Source organism: Aptenodytes patagonicus, chromosome 2, assembly GCF_965638725.1.
Source record: "Aptenodytes patagonicus chromosome 2, bAptPat1.pri.cur, whole genome shotgun sequence".
NCBI classification, from domain to species: Eukaryota; Metazoa; Chordata; class Aves; order Sphenisciformes; family Spheniscidae; genus Aptenodytes; species Aptenodytes patagonicus.
The window spans coordinates 146804302-146823957 of NC_134950.1; the positions used below are offsets into that span (position 1 = coordinate 146804302).

Below are 19656 nucleotides of genomic sequence, written 5' to 3' on the forward strand. Positions count from 1 at the left end.
TAATATGTTCCCAAAGCTATTAAACTTAGAGGAAATTCTATCTATGTAATACAGTATGAGGATCTTTAGCAGGCAGCTATGGACATACTCTTTTCTGTGATGCCTCCTCCAAAAGAAGACAGTTCCATCTTACTTTGTGGACACTATGTAAATAATTTTGATAGTTTGGCCAGGAATTTGAACATAATTTGGGCCAGGAAATATTAAGTCATTAGCATGACTAAAGATTTGCGAGAACATAGCACTCTCCTTACTTCTTTTTACAACATATAACAAAACACAATGCCTTTTGTGGAAGAAATTAAGTAGTTTAACTGTCCAGCATTAGAAAAGCTGTTCAGGATACTAGTCATGGTTCTGTTCATTACCTGGTTCATTCCCAGCTGATGTAGAAAATGCCATCTAGTGGCCAGACTCTAAACGAAATAGATAGAAGGTATTTTGGGTTTGGTAAGAACTATAGCATAAAGCTATAAATATTGTAATTTACTTTCATCAGGATTCAGACTGCAAAAGCAAATACTGTCTTCTTTTTACTTTGTTCAGTGGAACTGCTCACACTTTCACATGCATCAAAAAACCTACCAACAATCCTTCCATATCGATCACGTTTGACTCCTAGCTCCAACTCCTCCTGCCTCCACAACTGTATTAGAAGGTTAGCTGCTGTTTGATCTTTCTCCCCTCGCCAGGTACTGATGTGCGAAGTGGTTTTAGGGTTGTCACAAAATTCAACCAAGATTCCAAGAATTATATTGCACAGGTTCTTTTGCTTTAACTTGGCGAACAGAAAAGGAAAAAATGTTTTAAACTGTTCAAAACACAGTGATGTCTACCTTCAGAAAACAGAGGAATTGTGTAATATGTAATCAAGTAACTGCAAGCTTTTCATCACAAACTGGTGTATAAACTTGTAAATCTTTCAAGTTTCTGGAATCCTGCCATGCAAAGGTCCATAAATCAAGGAACATGAGGGGAATGAGTGTAGGATCGTGTAAGATGGGCATACCTGTGCGTAGAATTACATTAGAGGTTTTGTATACATGCCTCCAGGCTCATGTGCTGGAGAATGTACTACTACCAAGATTTATTTTCGTAAGAAACAGACTCTGAAGGCAGTGGCTGAGCGGTACCACACAGCACCTGTTCTGTTTTGTGGCCAGATCTTCTAGCAGCAGCTGAGAGTAAGGAAGGGTCTGCAGCCTTGCACTGCAAGGGCATCAGAGGCTGGCAGTACAACCAGCGAGAATGAGGAGGGAATAAAACAAGGAAGGTGCACGCTTATTTTGTGACAGGTGAAATGCCTGTGCCAGCTCTATGTCCAAGACCCATAGAAGTAACTATACATACAAAATACATGTACAAAGTAACTTTAAACATCAAAACTTTTAAAGCCTTGAAGCGTACACTAACTCTGCTCTTACTAACTTCAATATGAAGTAAGAACTGAGGTGCTTTTCTAAACAGAGAGGTCATCCAAAATAAGAGCATAGTTTGAGTTTTCTTTTTAAAAAGAGTATATTTTTGGTAAATTTAAAACTCCGTCAAATACTTGTTTTTAAAAAAGATACATGGAAAATCCATTCAATCATTTCTGAGCAGGTATCCTGGTGTGTGATTACCTTCCTATCTCAGGGAATTACATACACTGATCTTTTTGTTAGTATTATAATAGTCTTAGGCGATACTGTAACAAAAATAATGCAATTTTCCATGTTGTTTCACTACTCTTTCATTCTGTAACAACAATAATAAAAATACCTACTGCCAACAAATCCAGAAGGAGAAAAATGCCCTGTTTTTCAAGAAAATAATCCTCTGCAATGTAACATCCAATGACACAGGACCTTAAACAGAAATAATTTCACTGTGTAGAAACATTTTTATGCTTTAGAACATTCTACAAGCATCTCATTTATTTTACTGAATTGCATAAATATATTTGGTATGCAACACGCTTCATACCTTCAGGGAGTAGAAAAATCATGTTTCACATGCCTTTTCATTTACACTGTATAACTAAATATACCCTACTTGACTGCTCTTTCTTCTCCTGCAGGTGGCACACCTTCCTTGTAGCAGCCCAAGAAATTTGGCAGGTTCACAATGAATTGGATTAGAATATGGATTTGAACTAAAACTAACTCAGTAAAAGAGGCTAAAATTTAGCTAGAACATGTCCCTGATCTGGCTTATTGCAGGGCTGTGTGAATATTTCTGCCAGCAGAATCAAGGGGGTGAGACAAGCAAGACTGGTTTTTTTTGCAACGATGTTTGCTTCTCTCAGCTTGAAATGGTCATAAAACCAGCATTCATGTTGCTATTGCTTCCTTCTCTCACTTCCGCACTTATGGTCATTAACAGAGAAACTGAAGGGATCTCCGGCATCAGTCTTTTCTCCCAGACAAACATATCATTTGGCTTTCAATGTATTTATCAACCTCTGCCTTAAAAGAAATTAACTTTTGGTTATCCTCCTATGCATTGGCATTCTCCAATAGCAATCTTTAAAATATTTCCAGCCCAATATAGCCAGTTTACAAACACTTCTTACACTTACAGAGTTTTTAGCTAATATTGGTCTATTCTTGCCTTCTGTTTACTTCTCTGAAGCTATTTACAGACTCTAACCATACACCTCTCTTAGAAAGTCTTAGGTATCTTTGCATGTCAAGAATTCACTCTGTGTGGGGAGTTAGACTGCTGTGTAGGGAGTTAGGTTGTGATACCAAAACCCTATTTAGAAGAGAATACATGCAGAATATTCTGTTTATTTTGTATAATTTTTAATTAGTCAAATTGTATGAAGGATTTTTATACATTTTAAGTAGAAGAAAGGCCTATATGTGCAGAGAAGGGCCGTAATATTGCATACCTAAAAAATACAAGACCTGACATTTTTAAGAGTTACTGCTGCTAAAATACTTTACTAACCACAGGCAGTCGAGTGCACTGAAGAGGAGACAATTGTGGCCTAATCCACTATATAACTTCTTTGGATCCATCTGAATGAATGGGATAAGTATATCCACTCCTTCATAGCTGAAGAGTTCCTGTTGAAAGGTTAATTAAAGCAATATGTTTCTTAAATAATATTTACTAAATAGCTACATATAAGAAAATACAAAGGAAATTGAAAAAATTAAATATTTATATTGTAATAAATTTGGCCCACTTGTTAGAGCAGGCTATACTCCTTATGATATACATAAGAAAAAGAGATTTTCAGTTTTTCCAAACTGCTAATCTCATTCGTTAACACACTTTCATATATTCATTTAAAAATCATGTAAATTAGCAATCAAAGAGGTGAGACACTTCCTAGTGGATTTCTGAGTGATTTTGCATTTTAACTGTCACTGTCACAGAAACCAGTTACCAGACCTGACTTGTTAGCGAACTACAGTTGACATCCGCCTTTGAATAAAAAAACAAAAAAGCAGTATCCTTTAAATGAAAATATACCATGCTTTGACGTTTTCTGCACAGTATGAGGTAGAAAGATACATACCTTTCTGTGGAGATCATTTTCACAGAGAGCAGACAAAAGAAATAATATATCCGCTTGGATTTCCAGTAGAATGGCATCTTCTTTCTCTTTAGATTTGTGTGCTGCATACTTCAGGACGTCTATAAATGAATATATTTTATACATGTGAATGTCCTATACACAAGTCAGAATTCTATTACAGCTGCTGATTTTTTTAAAAAATCAAATTTACATCAAGGGATTTTTAAAGGAATCAACTTACACTGTTCAGTTTTATCTCCTGTGTTTTATAATAGCTTACAGAAGTGCCGCACTCTGGTGCTGTAGTTTCATGGACTTTACTCTTGGTGACAGAGTTAATGATAATAACTTGCACTGACTTCTTCCTTGTTCAGTCTCTGTGCTGCCCCTTGTATTGTGCCAGCGCAATGAATTAAGGCAACTGATCTGAATCAAGGAACTCTTAGAAAAAGGCAATGAACTTACCGATTTGCTCTGTTGTACAGCCTCACACACATTTTTACTGACAGTGGAAATGTGGGAGAGACATAAAATATCACCACTGCTGAGAAAATCAGCCTTGGAACCACAATGTGAAAGAGGACATTCAGACACAGAACTCCCCCAAAGTAAGAAAAGTTACTTGAATCTGATATGTAAGGTTTAGTGTTAATTTTGCTTTCACTAAAATCTGTAAGTTTCCACTGGAGTTCAACTTTCAACTAAGGATATAAAATCTTTTATTTCTAGGCTTTCTATTAGAACATACTCTTTGAATTCCAGAGGATCTTACCTATTTTGTTTCTTCCAGTATGACTCTTTCAGAGTACTGCAAACTTTTTATTATTGTAAGAAAAGAACTTAAACCAGTGTGTATTGGAACTTAAAACCAAATGTAACAGTAGGTATGCATTACTGAACAATTAAATGCTTTAAAATTGCAGGAGCAGTGGTTAAGCAGTTTTATTCTGCTTTTTTTCTTCATAATGTTATTCATATAAAAGTACGTTGTTATTAATTTTCTTCTAAGGAGGAGCTGTGGAAAGCAACACCATAATAGACTTAGGTAGAACAAGACTAATGGCTGGAGTTCCTTGGGGCTACCGCAATGAAAATAAGATGTAACAAATGCAATATAATAAAAGGAGAAGGGGCAGCTTTCACTCCAAAATTAAACACCTAGGCTTTTACAGCTGTCTGTTTTGCTTAATTTGTTCAATTCTGTGTGTTAAAGTGTAACAAAATTCAAAATCAAATCAATTACATCTTGGATTAATGTTTTTTTAGTTTTTCAGCATTCAAAGGAGTACACACTAAAACCACAGCACACAAAAAAGCATGAACATTCTTAGTGTCAACAGAAATGTACTAATTTAAGTACAGCAATACAAATTGTGCTTTACCCAGTAGCTGGCTAATTGCTCCCTGGTCACACAAATTAAGGTTCACAGCATCATCATAAAGGGACACAACAGATCTCAGCACTCTCAGGCTGTAGCGCATTTGTGCAAGTTTGTTGCCACGACCACCTGTTCCATGGAAACTGTTACCGTGACCGAAGAAAGGATCTGTGGAGCAATCACAATGAGTATTTTTTTGGCAGGCAGTGTATGCTCAGAATAATAATGTGCTCAGGAAAAAAAAAAAAGGCTTATCAGGCTAAGCTAAAAACAAACAAAATCCCCTAATGTTAGGAAGGCTTCTTGTTTAAAACCATCTAGTAATAAGCTTTTCTGTGTAGGGCTATACTTTTTACATTCATAAGAAAGGTATGATTTTGGCAAACATTTAAAATTACTACAATTTTTTTAACCTTACTAGGTTAATGAGCAGTCTCCAAAACTCAAAATATCTTCTCTAGCATGACATGTAATATCAACCTTTTGACCTCCATTAGACCCAAATTAAAAATTCTTCCTAGGAAAACATACCAATTTTATGATGAAAACTATCCATCCCCAGAAAACCAGTCCATGAAATTGGCTGCAGTTAGTTATCTTTTTGCTTAGCCCACACTCTTAGCTGATGGCCACAAGCCAGCTTTACTCTGGAAACTGTTTTACTATGTACAGCTCTAAGTTTGAGTTAACGCATCCTGCCTCATGGCAGGAATTACTGGTTGGACTTGTTGCCACAATAAGTGTATCTGACTAGCTTAAAACATGGGCAGCTGAGATGTGTGGCTGCCCACACAACTTAAGGAATATCAATATAGTGGTATACAGGGAATGGGGCACCAGCTTATCCTTCAGTAGAAAAAAAAATATTATGGTCTTTTTTTTAGAAAGATTAGTTTTCTAAGTGGCCTATTGAAAAAGAATCATTCTGACTTCATGAGTTTTACGTTTTTCCTTCCTGTCAAAGAAAGTAAGTTCAGCTGAGTTGTGTTTTGAGGTTACTGTGTATGAAAGCCATCAGCACCTACTCACCTTGGCCTATACACCATTCTAGAAACACAAGGAGAAGAGTATTCGCTTGGCAGGACAAATATTTATCTACTAACAATGGAGCCACTGAAGCTAAAATAGCAATTGCATGAAGCTGTAATTCTTCATATTGGGCAGCAGACCAGTCATGAAATCCAGGCTTTTGATTTGGTTTTACATAATAAAGCAAAGCTGGCATCACATCATTTTCACTGAGAAGCTGCAGAGTCAAGACAAAGAGAAAGAGAGACAGCTTACAGGTTTCACATGCAAATAAGAAAAATCTAAAGCAATGAGTCAACTTTGTCTGGCCTACACTAAGAAAATTATTTTTTATTTAGAAAGTATGTCATGAACGCTACGAGTACAGACAAACTCTGTTTATTTTCTGTAGCACTGCCACAGGCTGTGGTTTGTTAAACTTTATTATGTTCTTCACATATATTTCAATAATGCTTTGCAGTCACTTGTCAGCTAATTTTCCTAGCATGGTCCATGTTTGTAACTTTTCTAAAATAGAAACTGTATGCTGCTTTCAAACAGCAGGACTTGGTCTGAAGCTATGCATGAATTCTTGATTTGGAGAACAGCTGATTTCAGTCTACTGGACTACACCAGATGGACAGCTAAATAATATTCCTGTGATTCTTTTGCCCTTTTTTTTTTTGCCTACTGTATCTTCTGTTCTGTTACAACTTACCTGTACAGCACATGGGTCTTTAGATAAAACTCCTATTACATTAAATAGTAATTTCTTCAGCTCGAAGTCCTCATAAGAGTAGGTAAGTTTAAGATCTTTTACCAAGGGATTGGGAATTTTAACTATGAAGGAAATTGTAAATAAGTTACAAAAAAAAATCATCATTAAAACTAGTGTAATTATGCAGTAAGACATCTCTTACCTTCAGTAAATGTTGCAAGTACTATTAACAGCTTTGCAAATCCACTTTCCTAATAGGCATTCAAAAAACATACATTAATTAAATCAAATTGCAGTGAAATTAAAACTTATGATTTAATTTTAGTTTTGCTTTTTTCTTCAGAACACAGAGTTTAATGTATCCTATGGCAGGATAAACGGAATTCTATCAAAGAAGAGATCAACCATTTGGACATTGTACAATACTAACTAACTACAGTCCTAAGGGTACAATTAGTTAAACCCATGTCTCATTCAGTACAAGTCTGAACTTGGGGAAGTCCCAAACATGTGTATTTACTACTATAATCTACCACACAAGAAAACCGTATTCTCAGTACTGTCAGAGTTATGTTTTTTAAAATGCATTTTGCACGTATAAGTTATACATCAGGGTCATCAGTACATACAATTTTGTGCCTTCAGTTGTGCACACTAATACACTTATATTCAACCTCACTGCATTTACAAGTAAGCACATGAAAACTGCATGTATGAGCAACATGCATTTACAAGTATTACATATTAAAAATTCAGAAAATAAAGTCTTGTAATTCACAGCTCCTAGAGAGCTAACAGAAGGACAACTATGTCTAATATAACTACGGATAGGACCAAGGCCAGGGGATGTCTACGCAGCACCCTAGAGGCCAAAGAGCTTTGCTTCTGAGGTGATCAGAAGCCATGGTTACCAGGACATTGCTCTTCTTGAGCAACAAAATACATTAGATTGGTCTCAGTACTCTGGCAAAGCCACCACAGAGCTTTCCACCAGCTCCCAACAGGAGCAGAGCTCACAGAACACTACACAGACATCACCACGGAATCAAACGGTTCTATTAGTTTTGCAGCAGCTTTTTAGATGCATCCCCAAAAAGCTGGGCTAAGATTTGTTCGGCCTAGCTCTGAAAGTTAGCATACACCCAAATGATTTTAACAATCAGAAAAATATTGCAAAAGTAATTTTAAAGAAAATATTGAAGTACACAAGTACATTGCCTATTAGCTTTTGTCTCTATGGTATCTATATTCTCTGTACAAAGCCATTGCAAAGTGGTTAAACAAAAAACAACATTAAAACTTACTGTTTCATCCTTGCTGATTAATGCAGTACTAAATTCTGATGGAAACCAGTAAGCAATTATAGACAGCAGAAACAGACAGTTTTATTCTAACACGGAGATAATCATAATTAATATCATTATAAGCTTTACTTTACATGCATTTTCCAGCTTACTTGTGGTGAGAAAATGATTTTCCTTTTCAATGGCTCAGATTCCTGTGCTGATTTCTGAATTGTGTTAAATACAAGACTGAGTTTTCCAAAGTTGCTTGGATAGTATATTAAAAAAAAAAGAGAACGTTCTGATGAAAATTTCTCTAGTATTATCTACAAGGCAGGATTCAATGGTAATGTTGATGTTTTTGTCTAACTGATATTTATACCTTGTACCTTATCTCCACAAGTGAAGTAAAATCTCTAGGGAGGCTGAGAATACAGAATCTAAATTAAAACATTTTCATTTTTTTCCTTGCATTGAAACAATTTTTCTTCCTTGTAGGGTAAGGAATTAAAAATATGTGTCCTGGTTATTTATCTTGTAGGAAAAAACTGCCCTGTTTCTACAGCCAGATAAACAATTTGAATGTTTTAGACATCAAATATGTTGCTGCAATAGTATAACAGGCATTTGATAATGGTTAGTGATAAAATGGAAAGCTTGAATGAAAAATCTGTAATCTTTATTACAGACTATAAAATCTATTTAGTAATACAGCCAACTGGGAAGCTTCTACTCAAGTTGAGAAATTAATTCCCTGAAAGTAATCCATTCCTGAAAAGTCAGATCTACAGGAATTTGATTGCTTAATCATTCAGTATATATGTCACAACTTCATTTAAACTTCTAAATCTCAACTGTAAAACAAGAGAGTAAAAGAATATTAGCATCTATAAAAAGTTAACTTCTCTGCAGTTTCCTCATAAAAATTCTGGAATATTACTGAAGAATGAGTCATCTACTTTTTAGGCAAGTCACCATAGTGCATTCTGGACTACATTTATGTGACCTAGTCTTAGAAAGAATTTACATGCCTCTTATTAACTGGATCTAAGTAATTATTCCCTCAGCATCTTATTTAGAGCTTCTGAGCTGATTTTTGGAGGACCCCTCTTGTTCCTGGTTATGAAGCACAGATACATTAGTTGAATTTGGGCCATCTGAATATAGCCTGTACTCCTACATCTTCAAACAACAAATGAGATTGAGTGCAAAACTCATTGTAACAGAATGGCACACATGAGAATCTGTACAAGAATACAGGAGTTAACGTTAACTTTTGCACACGAATAGTGTTAGTGTAATTTTCTAGGTATTAAATAAGGTTGATGCTAGTACTCCAGGCTAATGACCTACAGATCTGAAGTCTCTCTGAGGTAAAGGGAATCGCAGAAAGAAAAATGGTCTCTTGCTTAGCAAATCTAAGAAAGAGGAAAGCACTGAAGACAGAGTAGAACAAATATTAGAACCCTAACAGGAAGAAATACTGAGTATATAATAGCAAAGGAGAAGTTACTAGTCTCTGGAATATAACTATAAATACTTACAATCATAGGTGCTGCAGGGTTTTCAGCTAGTAATGTGGCAATCACCAAGAGGTCATTCCGTAGCTGACGATCATAATGCCGGAAACCATGCATGAGAAGGTCTACAAATACTTCTTTCAAAGCACTTAAAAGAAAGTGAAATGGATTTTACCTTTTTTTTTCATATTCTAATTTTAGACAGCACTAGGTATATGAATCATCATTCAGCATCATACTTTTCAAAGCCTTAGTGTTTAACTGCAAGAGAAATAACTTAAAATTTTGTTATGAAATGGATTCTTATGTGTACCACTAGACATCCAATTAAAGCATATACGCAAGGTGCATGTATTACACATTGCACCTTCCACTGTATGTGTTATAATTAATTAATAGAATGACATAATATTTACTCAAGCATGGAACTGAATATTTTTGAATGATTATTGAGAAGAAATGGTCTAATCCTAAATAGTTAAAACAGTAACTCATTCAGGGACAACCTGTTACTTACTCTAGCAGAGGATCTAGAACTAAGCCTTGTATATCATAGCATAGAATTTCCTACTAATTTTATAACACAAGCATTTCAACAGTGCAGTAATACTGGCCTACTGAGCCTAATGTGAGCTTGAAAATGGTGCAATTAACTTTTTCATCACACAAAGCAATAGATAGGGCTATACCTCCTGCACTATGCAGCAGAGCACCTTGATCTCCCTCTTGCCCTCTAACAGAAACAACTGGTGGTGGAGCGCTGTGTTCATGAAATAAAGAGAGGCTTGACAATGAAATAGCTTTGAAGTTGACTGGATGTGCTTTTAGCTGGACCCTGGCCACTGAGTTTGTAAGCTACCTAGCAGGCACCTCTTGGATCACGTATCGTTTCCTGGCATCTCACAGGCCACAGTGCTATCTAACTTGCTGAAACAGAAACAGATGCCTGAGGGGTCTAAATCATGGGCTGCTTTGCTATGAGGTCTAATCCACTAGTGCTTCCATTTTGGAAAGTCAGATGTGTTAATACTGAAAACTTAATGAGAGACCTCCATTCCCCATTTGTATTTTCCCTCGATTAATTTCAAACAAAATGCTACACAATAGCAATGCTTTAGATGTCTCCAAAATTACAGCATTAATTCATAAAAAGCTTCCCTGCACTTACTGTACACATTCCAAGCTACTGAGCTGATTAACAACTTCTTCTTTTGAGGTGTTTTCTAACAGGTTCCATAGGATTTCTGAGGAGCGGAACACCAGCTGTCCCGAGGGATCAACACCATTTAGATATAAACAGAGTCTGCTGGCTGCTTGGGCCTTCATCATAAGTCTGCAATTTACTCCTGAAATTATGAAAATCTGAATAATTAATTCCCTGTAGGTCAGTAATTGTTTTAGGCATGTTCAGAGAACAAATGATCTAAGATCAGAGGTAATGAGATTGTTGAAAGAACAGTTTGTACTAACCAGAGCTGGAGAGATGCTGGAGAGCTTTAAGTACCCACAACTTCTCAGTAAGTTGATTTTCAACTAATGCTAGTGACAAAATGAGAGTTTCTGCTAATCCTCCTAATTCAGCCATCTGAATTTTATAGTTTGCACTTGTTGGCTGGTAACCTGCACATACAATAGCTTTAGTTATAATGCAGTAAATATTCAGAATTTTGGTTACTTCATAAAATATTCATCCTTTCTCAAGAAAGGATGGAGAACTGAGTATCATATTTCCTTAGTCCTAAAACCAATTGAAAAAAAATCTAAACAACAAGAGCTGCTTTTCTTATATCTGAGTATTAATAGTGCCTAAAGCATATCCAACAGACTTACCCTCAAGAGGACTAAAATGCTATATAAACAATCAATTGCTTCCTAGAATTTACAGAATGAAAGAACAAGCAGGGTTATAGAGAGGTGAAAAACCTTCTTCAGGTCATGCAATAAGTTGTTGGTGCAGGATCTAGTTCTCTTCTGTAGCTTATTCACTAGAGAATTAATGCCTTCTATTATCGTATTACTTAAAATATGTGAATCCAAACTTTGATTTATAAGATTGACTTTCTAATGTGTCCCTGTTTCTACTTTTATCCATGCATATGCAAATCCGTACTTCATCACTGAATTATGGGGGAAGGGGAAGCACTGAGAAAAAGAAATTTATGTTTATCTATGCTAACTCATGAAAGTAAAGTTTATCTTAAATAGCTTAAAAAATATATATATCAAATGACATGAAATGCAGGACTAACAAATGCAGATAATGCACATGGTGAAACGAGTTTTAACTAAGCATAAACTCTGATAGGCTCTAAGTTGGTATTACTTTATAGGTAAGAGAACTCTGCAGGATCAAACTTGGCAAGATTTATAGATATGCTTAGAGATGAAGAATTTGACTTAAAAAAATCAGATTGAAATACATTCTTCATTTTTGAGACAACATATCTTGTTTTCTAAATCTGGAGGAGTAGAATAAAATCTCTCAATATTTAACATTCACTTATCTTGATGGAAGTATTCACAGATATACAGCTAAATGCACACACAGCTGCTTGCAGGATTTGAGTCTTGTTTGTAAGGTAAAAACAGATTTACACGCTTTTGTATTTCTAGAATGTTGTGAGGGCTGTTGCAGCTGCAGCTTCTTTAGGCCTCCTAAAATAAATGAAAACTAGCAAGAGGGCACAGCAACTAGTGCCACGCTGTAGTAACACAGCAAGGGAACACACTGACATCCAGCATGCTCCCTCACCTGCGCTCTGGATCCACACTGTGACAATGTTCATCTGCAGCCTGGCTGCCTATAAATCTAGTGCTGTCTCACAGTACGCGAGCCTGTGCCCCTCTAGGAGGGGATCCATGACTGACTTTGCCTGATAACAGCCTCTGGCACCATCATAAGGGTCAAAGGAATAAATAGTAGTGGATTCTGATGACAGTTTGCATGCCTATCCATAATACCAGAGGATCATGCTTGAGCTCATGTGCAGGCATCATCAGCCTCTTTCTGCAGAGACAAGTCACACAATTTATTCAAAGCCTATGCTCAAATGTGTCCATATAATATGAACTCAATCAAATTTAGATGGGCTCAGATCTATCCCTCACAAGCAACACAAGTGAAACCAGAGCTGCTTCTCTCCAGGCTACATATACAAAGTTGAAAATTACATTTCGCTTCTTATAATTCTGATCCTAACTACTCTTTCTTCCTCCATTATCCACGTTTCAGAGAACTTGTGACCACTTCACATTTTCTGGATACTATTTAATCCTAATCCCGTAAGTGTAATAATTAAATCTTTGTACACTGATGAACTAATTTCAGATTTTGAGTATGCATTTCTATAAAAACATGTTAATTGCACATTTGTCAATGCTATATATTTAATGTATGAGATACGGTAACTATAGTTATAATGAAAAATTAATCCATAGCTAATTAAAAGAGCCATTTCAAAGTAGCTGGGATCATAAACATTTGACTTCTTGTGACACCTGAAAATACTGTGCTTTACCTGAAAGCATTTTTCTTGGTAGCTCCGTATTATAAAAGCTAACAACACACTTACAGATTTGTATTCTAACTTGAGAGCTTGGCACCCTCATCAAATAACCTGTCAGAAACAGAAAAAAAAAGTAATTTACAAAGTTTATAATTTTTTAGAAAGTAATCTTAACACTTCTATTTACAGTATTTAGTGTTTCCTTTGGTCATACCCCCTATAAATCTGTCATTTCATGCGAAGTTTGACTACAAAATACTCAAGGGACTGGGACTCCCACACTGAAGAAGACAAAGGGGTCTTGGAGGAGTAGCATAAGGTTAATCAAAAAGTGACCTCCTCTGCTTTATGGCTACAGACACTCATAAGAGACTGGATGTTATTCCAGAAGTTGTGGAATTCAGAAGAAAGCTACTACACTAGGCTGCTGTCATCATTACCATGTCAGAAACTCCTCTTCTAGCAGACATGATATGACATAAAGGGAGCACAGAAAGAGATCCTTTTCCACAAGATAAAGAGAATTCCATTGAGAGCTACCAGTGCCTAACATGGGTAATATAAACAATCTTTTAGATTTTAGTGTCATTTTGGACATGCTACTCTAAAAAGAATCTGGAACTATCTGAAACCAGGAGGCCATTCTGCTATCTACTTGGACCTGTGAAAATAAAGACTTCTAAAAATATTTTTTTTCTCACCCATTTCAAGGGTAATCTTTTTTTCATGTGTGACAGGCTGATTGTGCCACTCTTTACCATTTAAATCTTACCATTAAGTAAGCTGATATATCACTCCTGCTCTATTATGAATCCTTTTTGACCTACAGTGCTTGCAGAATTTTCTTTGAAAATCACAAATGTGACATGCAAGGTCGTAAAAAGATATTTTGGTACTAAGAGGTCCAGTAACATTAAGACACGACTTTGACACCTTTTCCTCAGCAGTTCTCTTAAAACAGACTTCTGAAAGATAGAAGCTCATGGCTCAGATGCAGCAGGAGGCTGAAGTCAGAAACTGCTACTCCTAGTAAGGCATGGCACTAAACTGACTTATATTTTGCCTTTGTAGGTGATAGGTCTCAGGCTTTTGGGTTTTGAAGGTTTGAGCTGGGAGTCAGGAGTTACTGTTTCTCACTTGTTCTTCCATTTGGTTTCAAAGAAGCAGGAAGGATACATGTTCCCCTTATCCTAGGCTTCAGTGTTTATAGTAATACATCAGTTTCTCAGAGCAAAATGAAATGAAACAGGCTACAGACAGGTTTAGTTCTTCAGCTGTACTGATAAAGTTATCTCATGTAGCTTCTGACATTGGCAAATAGGTAATTCCACTAGCTAATCTGCAGGTTAGCTGCACAGCAAAATAAGAATGGTTTCTAATAGTAAAAAGCACAGAGGACTGAATGAATAATTGAAAGAAATTACTTACATTTACTAAGAAGCTAACAAGAAATTAAAATCATGCTAATAATACAGTTAATTTTATTATGGCATAATAAAAATTTTATCATGGCATATCAGTTTACACTCACCCAGTTGTGCAATGGATTTTGAAACTGCCACGGAATAGCTTACTTCATCAGATAATTTCTTCTTTTGAAATGGTAACCTGCAAAATGAAATTAAAAAATATTACAACTATGCTTAAAACACTGCAGAAGAACACTTTAATCAAGTCACCAGAAAAGCTCAATAGCTTTTCTCTTCTTCCTTGACATTTTTTGCAAATAAGGACACTTTTCCCAGGACAAATACATTCTATGCAATGCTGATTCTACACTGGAAGTTCAAGTTCCATAATCTGGCAATTATATTTTGGCAATTAGTGGTACATGTTCATAGATAATATTTTCATAATTCATATGATGCAATAGGAAATACTGAATAAACAAATGTCATTTAAATGTGGAAGATTAAATCCTGGAACCTAGGCACTATCAGGCTATTGCACAGCTAGACTACGCATAGACATGTGCCGAAGTGGAAAAAAAGGATCATATCCCTGGGCAAGACCTCTTGAAATGGATAAAAATAAACCAATAAACTGACTTCAAGTAGCCCAACGACAAATTTATTTTTAAAAACAGGATATTAAGAAATATTCAATAACATCTGCAAAATACTCAGATATGACATAAACATGTAAGTGCTAAAAATTCTCTAACAGTAAACATTACAATATTATGCTAAGGTCTCTGCAGCTTATAGTGTAGAAGCAGCTTTCCGGTAGGCTTACCTCTGTAAACATAGCCAGAGAAAAAGAAAGGAGAGAGCAAATAAAGGAATAAATGGGGAAAAAAAAACCCCAAACAGACATCGACAAAAAAGTGGGAAGAAGACAGAACAGAAGCAGTTATGAAAGAGTGGAAAATTTTACTACAGGAGTTCTCGTATCTGAAAGGAAATTTTAAATAACAGCCCATCCCTCTAGTTATAGGCTTCTCTTTGTCATATGAAGCAGTAGTGAATTGTGGGGGAATTTCCACAGTACAGAAATTAAGGCAAAAAAAAGGGTGCAATCTTCCAAAATATATTCATTGCAGAAACCACAATTATTGCTGAACTGCTGTAAGAGATGGAAAGTCTTACTCACAACTACATTTTATCGACTTTATAGACTCATTCTCAGTGTTGTCACGCTTCTCCCAAACACCGAAGAAAATGAAACTTCATGATGTACTTTCTCATTCTCCACTGTGCGGCAGCAAAGGAAAGCAGTACAACTGATGGTGCTCAGGGAGAGCTCAGTAAGTTTATTAAATTATTGAGGAGGAGCAAACTACAGACAACTGTGGATAACACCTAAATGCTATTCTACAAATAATTTAAAGTACAGTATGACAATGAAGATGCCCAAAAGTTCATGCAATACGTTTTAAAATTAATTATAAATCCCAAATCCTCCAATCGTTGTGGTTCTTTCTCTTCTGCAACATGGCTTGTCATTTTGCAAAGCTTACCATCAGGTATTAAAGTGTCTTTGTGTCACCTCAGGTTTTTAAACTCACTTAGAGAGCTCATTTGAAACAGCAAAACGTACCTCAGCAGAACTTAAATGCTGAATCTTTTGAGGCCAGCAGTCCCAGAACAACTTACTCTAGGCAATAAGACACCTTGGGGAACCTGGCTTCCAAGCAAGCTGGGGCCAATTAGAATACAGTTTTGAATGATGTAATACGTAGCTCCACAGATACTGAACTGCTAATATGGGTCCCTCCTTCATACCAACAGAAACTGGACTCAAGGAAAACACAGTTCATGAAAAGGAAGGGTGATATAATAGATGCCTTGCAGATCTAGATGCCTTGTGATAGATGCTGTATGGATAAGTCAGTTGCCCTAGAAAATGTATGAACATGTTAATAAGCAGTGTTTAAATCTCTAAAAGACAGGCTGAAGTACTTACCCACATAATTTAATAAGTTCACATAAAGGCTCAGTGAAAGCTTCTTGTTCATTCATCTTTTCAGCACACAGGTTAAGAATTTCAATTACTTGTGCTAAATCCTTAAGGGGCTTTTAATTTAAAGTTAAGGAAGTCAGATTGTTTGTACTGCTATGAATCAGAAGAAAAAGTTGAAAACTGCATTCATCACACTTCAAAGACACAACCAAGAAAAAACCAAGGCCAATGCTTTCAAAGTTAGATGTCTAAAATGAAGCATATGAGTCAATACAGAGCAGCCTTACTTTCACAGAGGTACAACTCTTGCAAATCTGATTTAGCTTTCTTATCAGCTGAACTCACTGGAAATTCAGCACTGAATACCTACAAATATAGGATGAAAAGTTTTTACACCACAGTGTCAGATTTACCTATCTAAATTCTGAGACAGCCTTGAGGTATTTAAATTCTTTCCTACTCTAGTCCCAAGTGGCTAACTAAAGTTTGAAAATCTGGACCCAAACACATATTGAGATTATCTAATTTAGGGTGGAGGCACAAGATCAAAACTGAACAGACCACTGAGACTGAGAAGTTACTACCAATCCACTGACTCACGGAAACTGCCTGCAAGTACTTAGCCACAACTCAGTTGTGAAGTAACATGATAGCTTAAATCACTGTGGCAATTAGCTGAACTGTACGAAATTAATCACGTTTTTCCATATGCCCACACCCTCCCTAGTACTTCTGATTATTGGAAGCCTTTCAATTTGTACTGTAAATATGAAAAAAGTTTCAGATAAATTAGTCTGACTTTATTTTTCTTTAAAATGTCTCCTCACTGGAAATTATTGCTATTTTATCTGCTGCTTCTTAAGTAGTGACAATTATGATGCTTGTCTATTCTGAGTTGAAAGTACCCTAATTACATTTTGAACACTTTCAACCACTGTACAGGTGAGATCCCTCTATTGAATTTTGTAGCAAATGAATCTAGCATCCAAGAATCTTGTTAACTTACCAACCTTGGCTATGTGTGCACAAGGCAGCCAATGATGAGAACGTATGTGGACGATCACTGGTTTCCATGTGGAAGCACAGCACATCATGAAATGCTTTGCTGAAAAGTCAGAGTATTATCATACATAAAACACCATGACTTCAGAATTCTACAGTGGCAAAAAGGATACAAGCCCGTTTTCAAAACGCTTGACTACCTTCTTGAGAGTTTTCAGCTGCTCTTTTTCCAAATCTTTCTTAAGTAAAAGAATGAAAAGCAGGTTTTAATTGCAGTTTGCCTTGGAACATTAAATGATTATGTTTATCCCCTTTTAAGTTTAAATGAAAGTGGAAACCAGATTAAAAAATCACAAGACACAATGAAATTCTGGAAGTGCTTTGCAGCAGGATTAACTCCTTGATCAAGCCTCATTTCTAAGTATGGAGTCTGCACTCTTGTAACTGAAGAGGCTTTTTAAAACTCTATCTTTGTTCAAATGTGTGGGCTCTTTCTCTTAAATTCTTTGGGATTCTGCAAAAGACAACTAAGAAAACCAAACCAATGTCACACATGACATAAATGTATAAAAATCTAGATCTAAGCGGCTTAAAGTGGAGCTCTGCCACCACTAGGAAACAGTCTGCAAATTCAAAGTTGAAAACAACTGAAGTGAGGGTATGTCAGGGTGTGTCAGTGATAGGCAGCATTCATTCCAGCTTTTCTGAGCACCTCCATGCTGGGCAAGAGCACTGCAACTTGAGGCAGGCCAGAAAGTTGTTTCGGGAATCTACAACCCCAGAATCCTAATGGCATTTTATCATATATCTTATAGTCTCTAGAGAAGCAGGAAACAATATCATCCAGCACATTTTTCTTCAGTCAGTAAGTTTATTCTATCAGCTCTGCATCAAAAGGGGGGAAAAAAAGGACATGAACTACTTCTCTGTGGGGCATTAACTTAAAATGTGGTATGTTTAATCAAGTTCTTGTTTTAAGAATATAAATTATCAGCTTTTTAGATCAAAAATAACTGATGGCTTAGTGAATTTAGTCTGCCAAATCTTCTTGTGGAGACCAAAAACAGTCTGTGGAAGCCCATGAGATTATGCTCTCCTGTGTGCCTAGGTAGTCATATTTGTTCCTCAACACTGAACTTCGTGTATTTCCTTTAAAATCACCTCCCTGGAGAAATGTTAGCAGTTAACTTGGGCAATTACCTAAATTCCTGACATACTTTCAGTAACTCTGTATGTATTTCTGCTTCTAAGCTGTAGGTTTCAGCACTCAGAAACTCCCAGATAAGCTGGAGATTTTTGCACGTCTAGTTTTTAAACGCACATGCTTTTATCTTTTTTTTTTTTTTGGAAAAGTGCCTGTGTCAGGACGTACTGGGTTATATATCTTTTTTTTTAATATAAAACCATCTTTGATACCATTCTCTATTACAATGACCATCTTTAGAAGAAGTTTTCAAATACCAGAAGAAATACTTCAGCTTTGTGCTCTGTAGCCCCAGCCACCAGTGCCATCGGGTTTATTTAGGGCGGTACTAAAGCAATTGTATAAAACATTTTTCTAGGCCCCGTTACTACCTGTGTAACTGAAATAACAAGGTATCAGGCTTACTTACTGAGTCTGAATCTTCGAGGAGTTTGATGACGTGATTCAGATCCACTGATCTTAACTGTGTATCCTGGAAAAGTCATACTTTTAACTTTTTTTTTTTAGCCTGTGCTTAAAAAGTGCTTAAAACTTAAAATGTGAAAGTGTCGTGTTGAACCAACATGAATCTACCCACAGACGGGTAAACCCAGGCTGCGTATGGAGCACAAACCGGAGCCTGTTCTCAGCCCGAGGTAGCAGCCAAGCCAGGCCAGGCCAGGCCAGGGCAGCGCCTCCCGGCCGCCGGCGGCTGCAAGCGGCGGGGCTGGCGGGTGACTCCTGGCTGCGGGTGAGCTCACCTGGGCGGCGCCGAGGTCCGCGCCGGCGTCCGAGGCGTTCCTGCGCCGCTCCCCGCCGCAGCGAGAGGGGCCGGGGGCCGGCGACAGCGCCGGGGAGCGGGCCGGGGAGCAAGAGGGCGCCCGTGAGGCGGGGGGCTCGGGCAGGGAGGACATGCTGCCAGCCCGCCACCGCCGCCCGCTCGCCCCCGGCAGCAGCGCGGCCCCGCGCCGTTGCCATGGGAGCGGGGCGGCGCCACCTCCCGGCGCCGGGGCCCAGGCCCGCAGCGGCCTCGCGTGCGTCCCCCCGCCCGCCGAGCTGAGCCAGCTCCGCCTGCCGGCACCCCCCGCGGGGCGGCGGGGCTCCCGCCGGCCTGTGGGGACCGCCGGGGTGTCGGGAGCCGGGC

At 37.4% G+C, this 19656-nt stretch overlaps 1 protein-coding gene across 2 annotated transcripts in view; it reads right to left on the bottom strand.

Moving 5' to 3' along the window:
• The window catches only part of LOC143157082 (GTP-binding protein 10-like), a 59130-nt gene extending 39698 nt beyond the window's left edge, over positions 1-19432 (bottom strand). The window contains exons 1-17 of one of the 2 annotated variants that reach the window (XM_076331559.1): positions 19274-19426; positions 18943-19005; positions 17503-17568; positions 16331-16440; positions 14457-14533; positions 12938-13036; positions 10890-11039; positions 10588-10765; positions 9444-9567; positions 6819-6867; positions 6617-6738; positions 5920-6136; positions 4894-5058; positions 3512-3630; positions 2935-3053; positions 1766-1847; positions 586-778 (exon numbers count right to left, since the gene is read on the bottom strand). In XM_076331559.1, the coding sequence (XP_076187674.1) occupies positions 586-778; positions 1766-1847; positions 2935-3053; positions 3512-3630; positions 4894-5058; positions 5920-6136; positions 6617-6738; positions 6819-6867; positions 9444-9567; positions 10588-10765; positions 10890-11039; positions 12938-13036; positions 14457-14533; positions 16331-16440; positions 17503-17568; positions 18943-19005; positions 19274-19426 (2086 nt within the window). Of the gene's footprint in view, positions 1-585; positions 779-1765; positions 1848-2934; positions 3054-3511; positions 3631-4893; positions 5059-5919; positions 6137-6616; positions 6739-6818; positions 6868-9443; positions 9568-10587; positions 10766-10889; positions 11040-12937; positions 13037-14456; positions 14534-16330; positions 16441-17502; positions 17569-18942; positions 19006-19273 lie in introns of both variants that reach the window. The other variant, XM_076331557.1, reaches the window with a different exon arrangement.
• Positions 19433-19656: the final 224 nt, after the last annotated feature.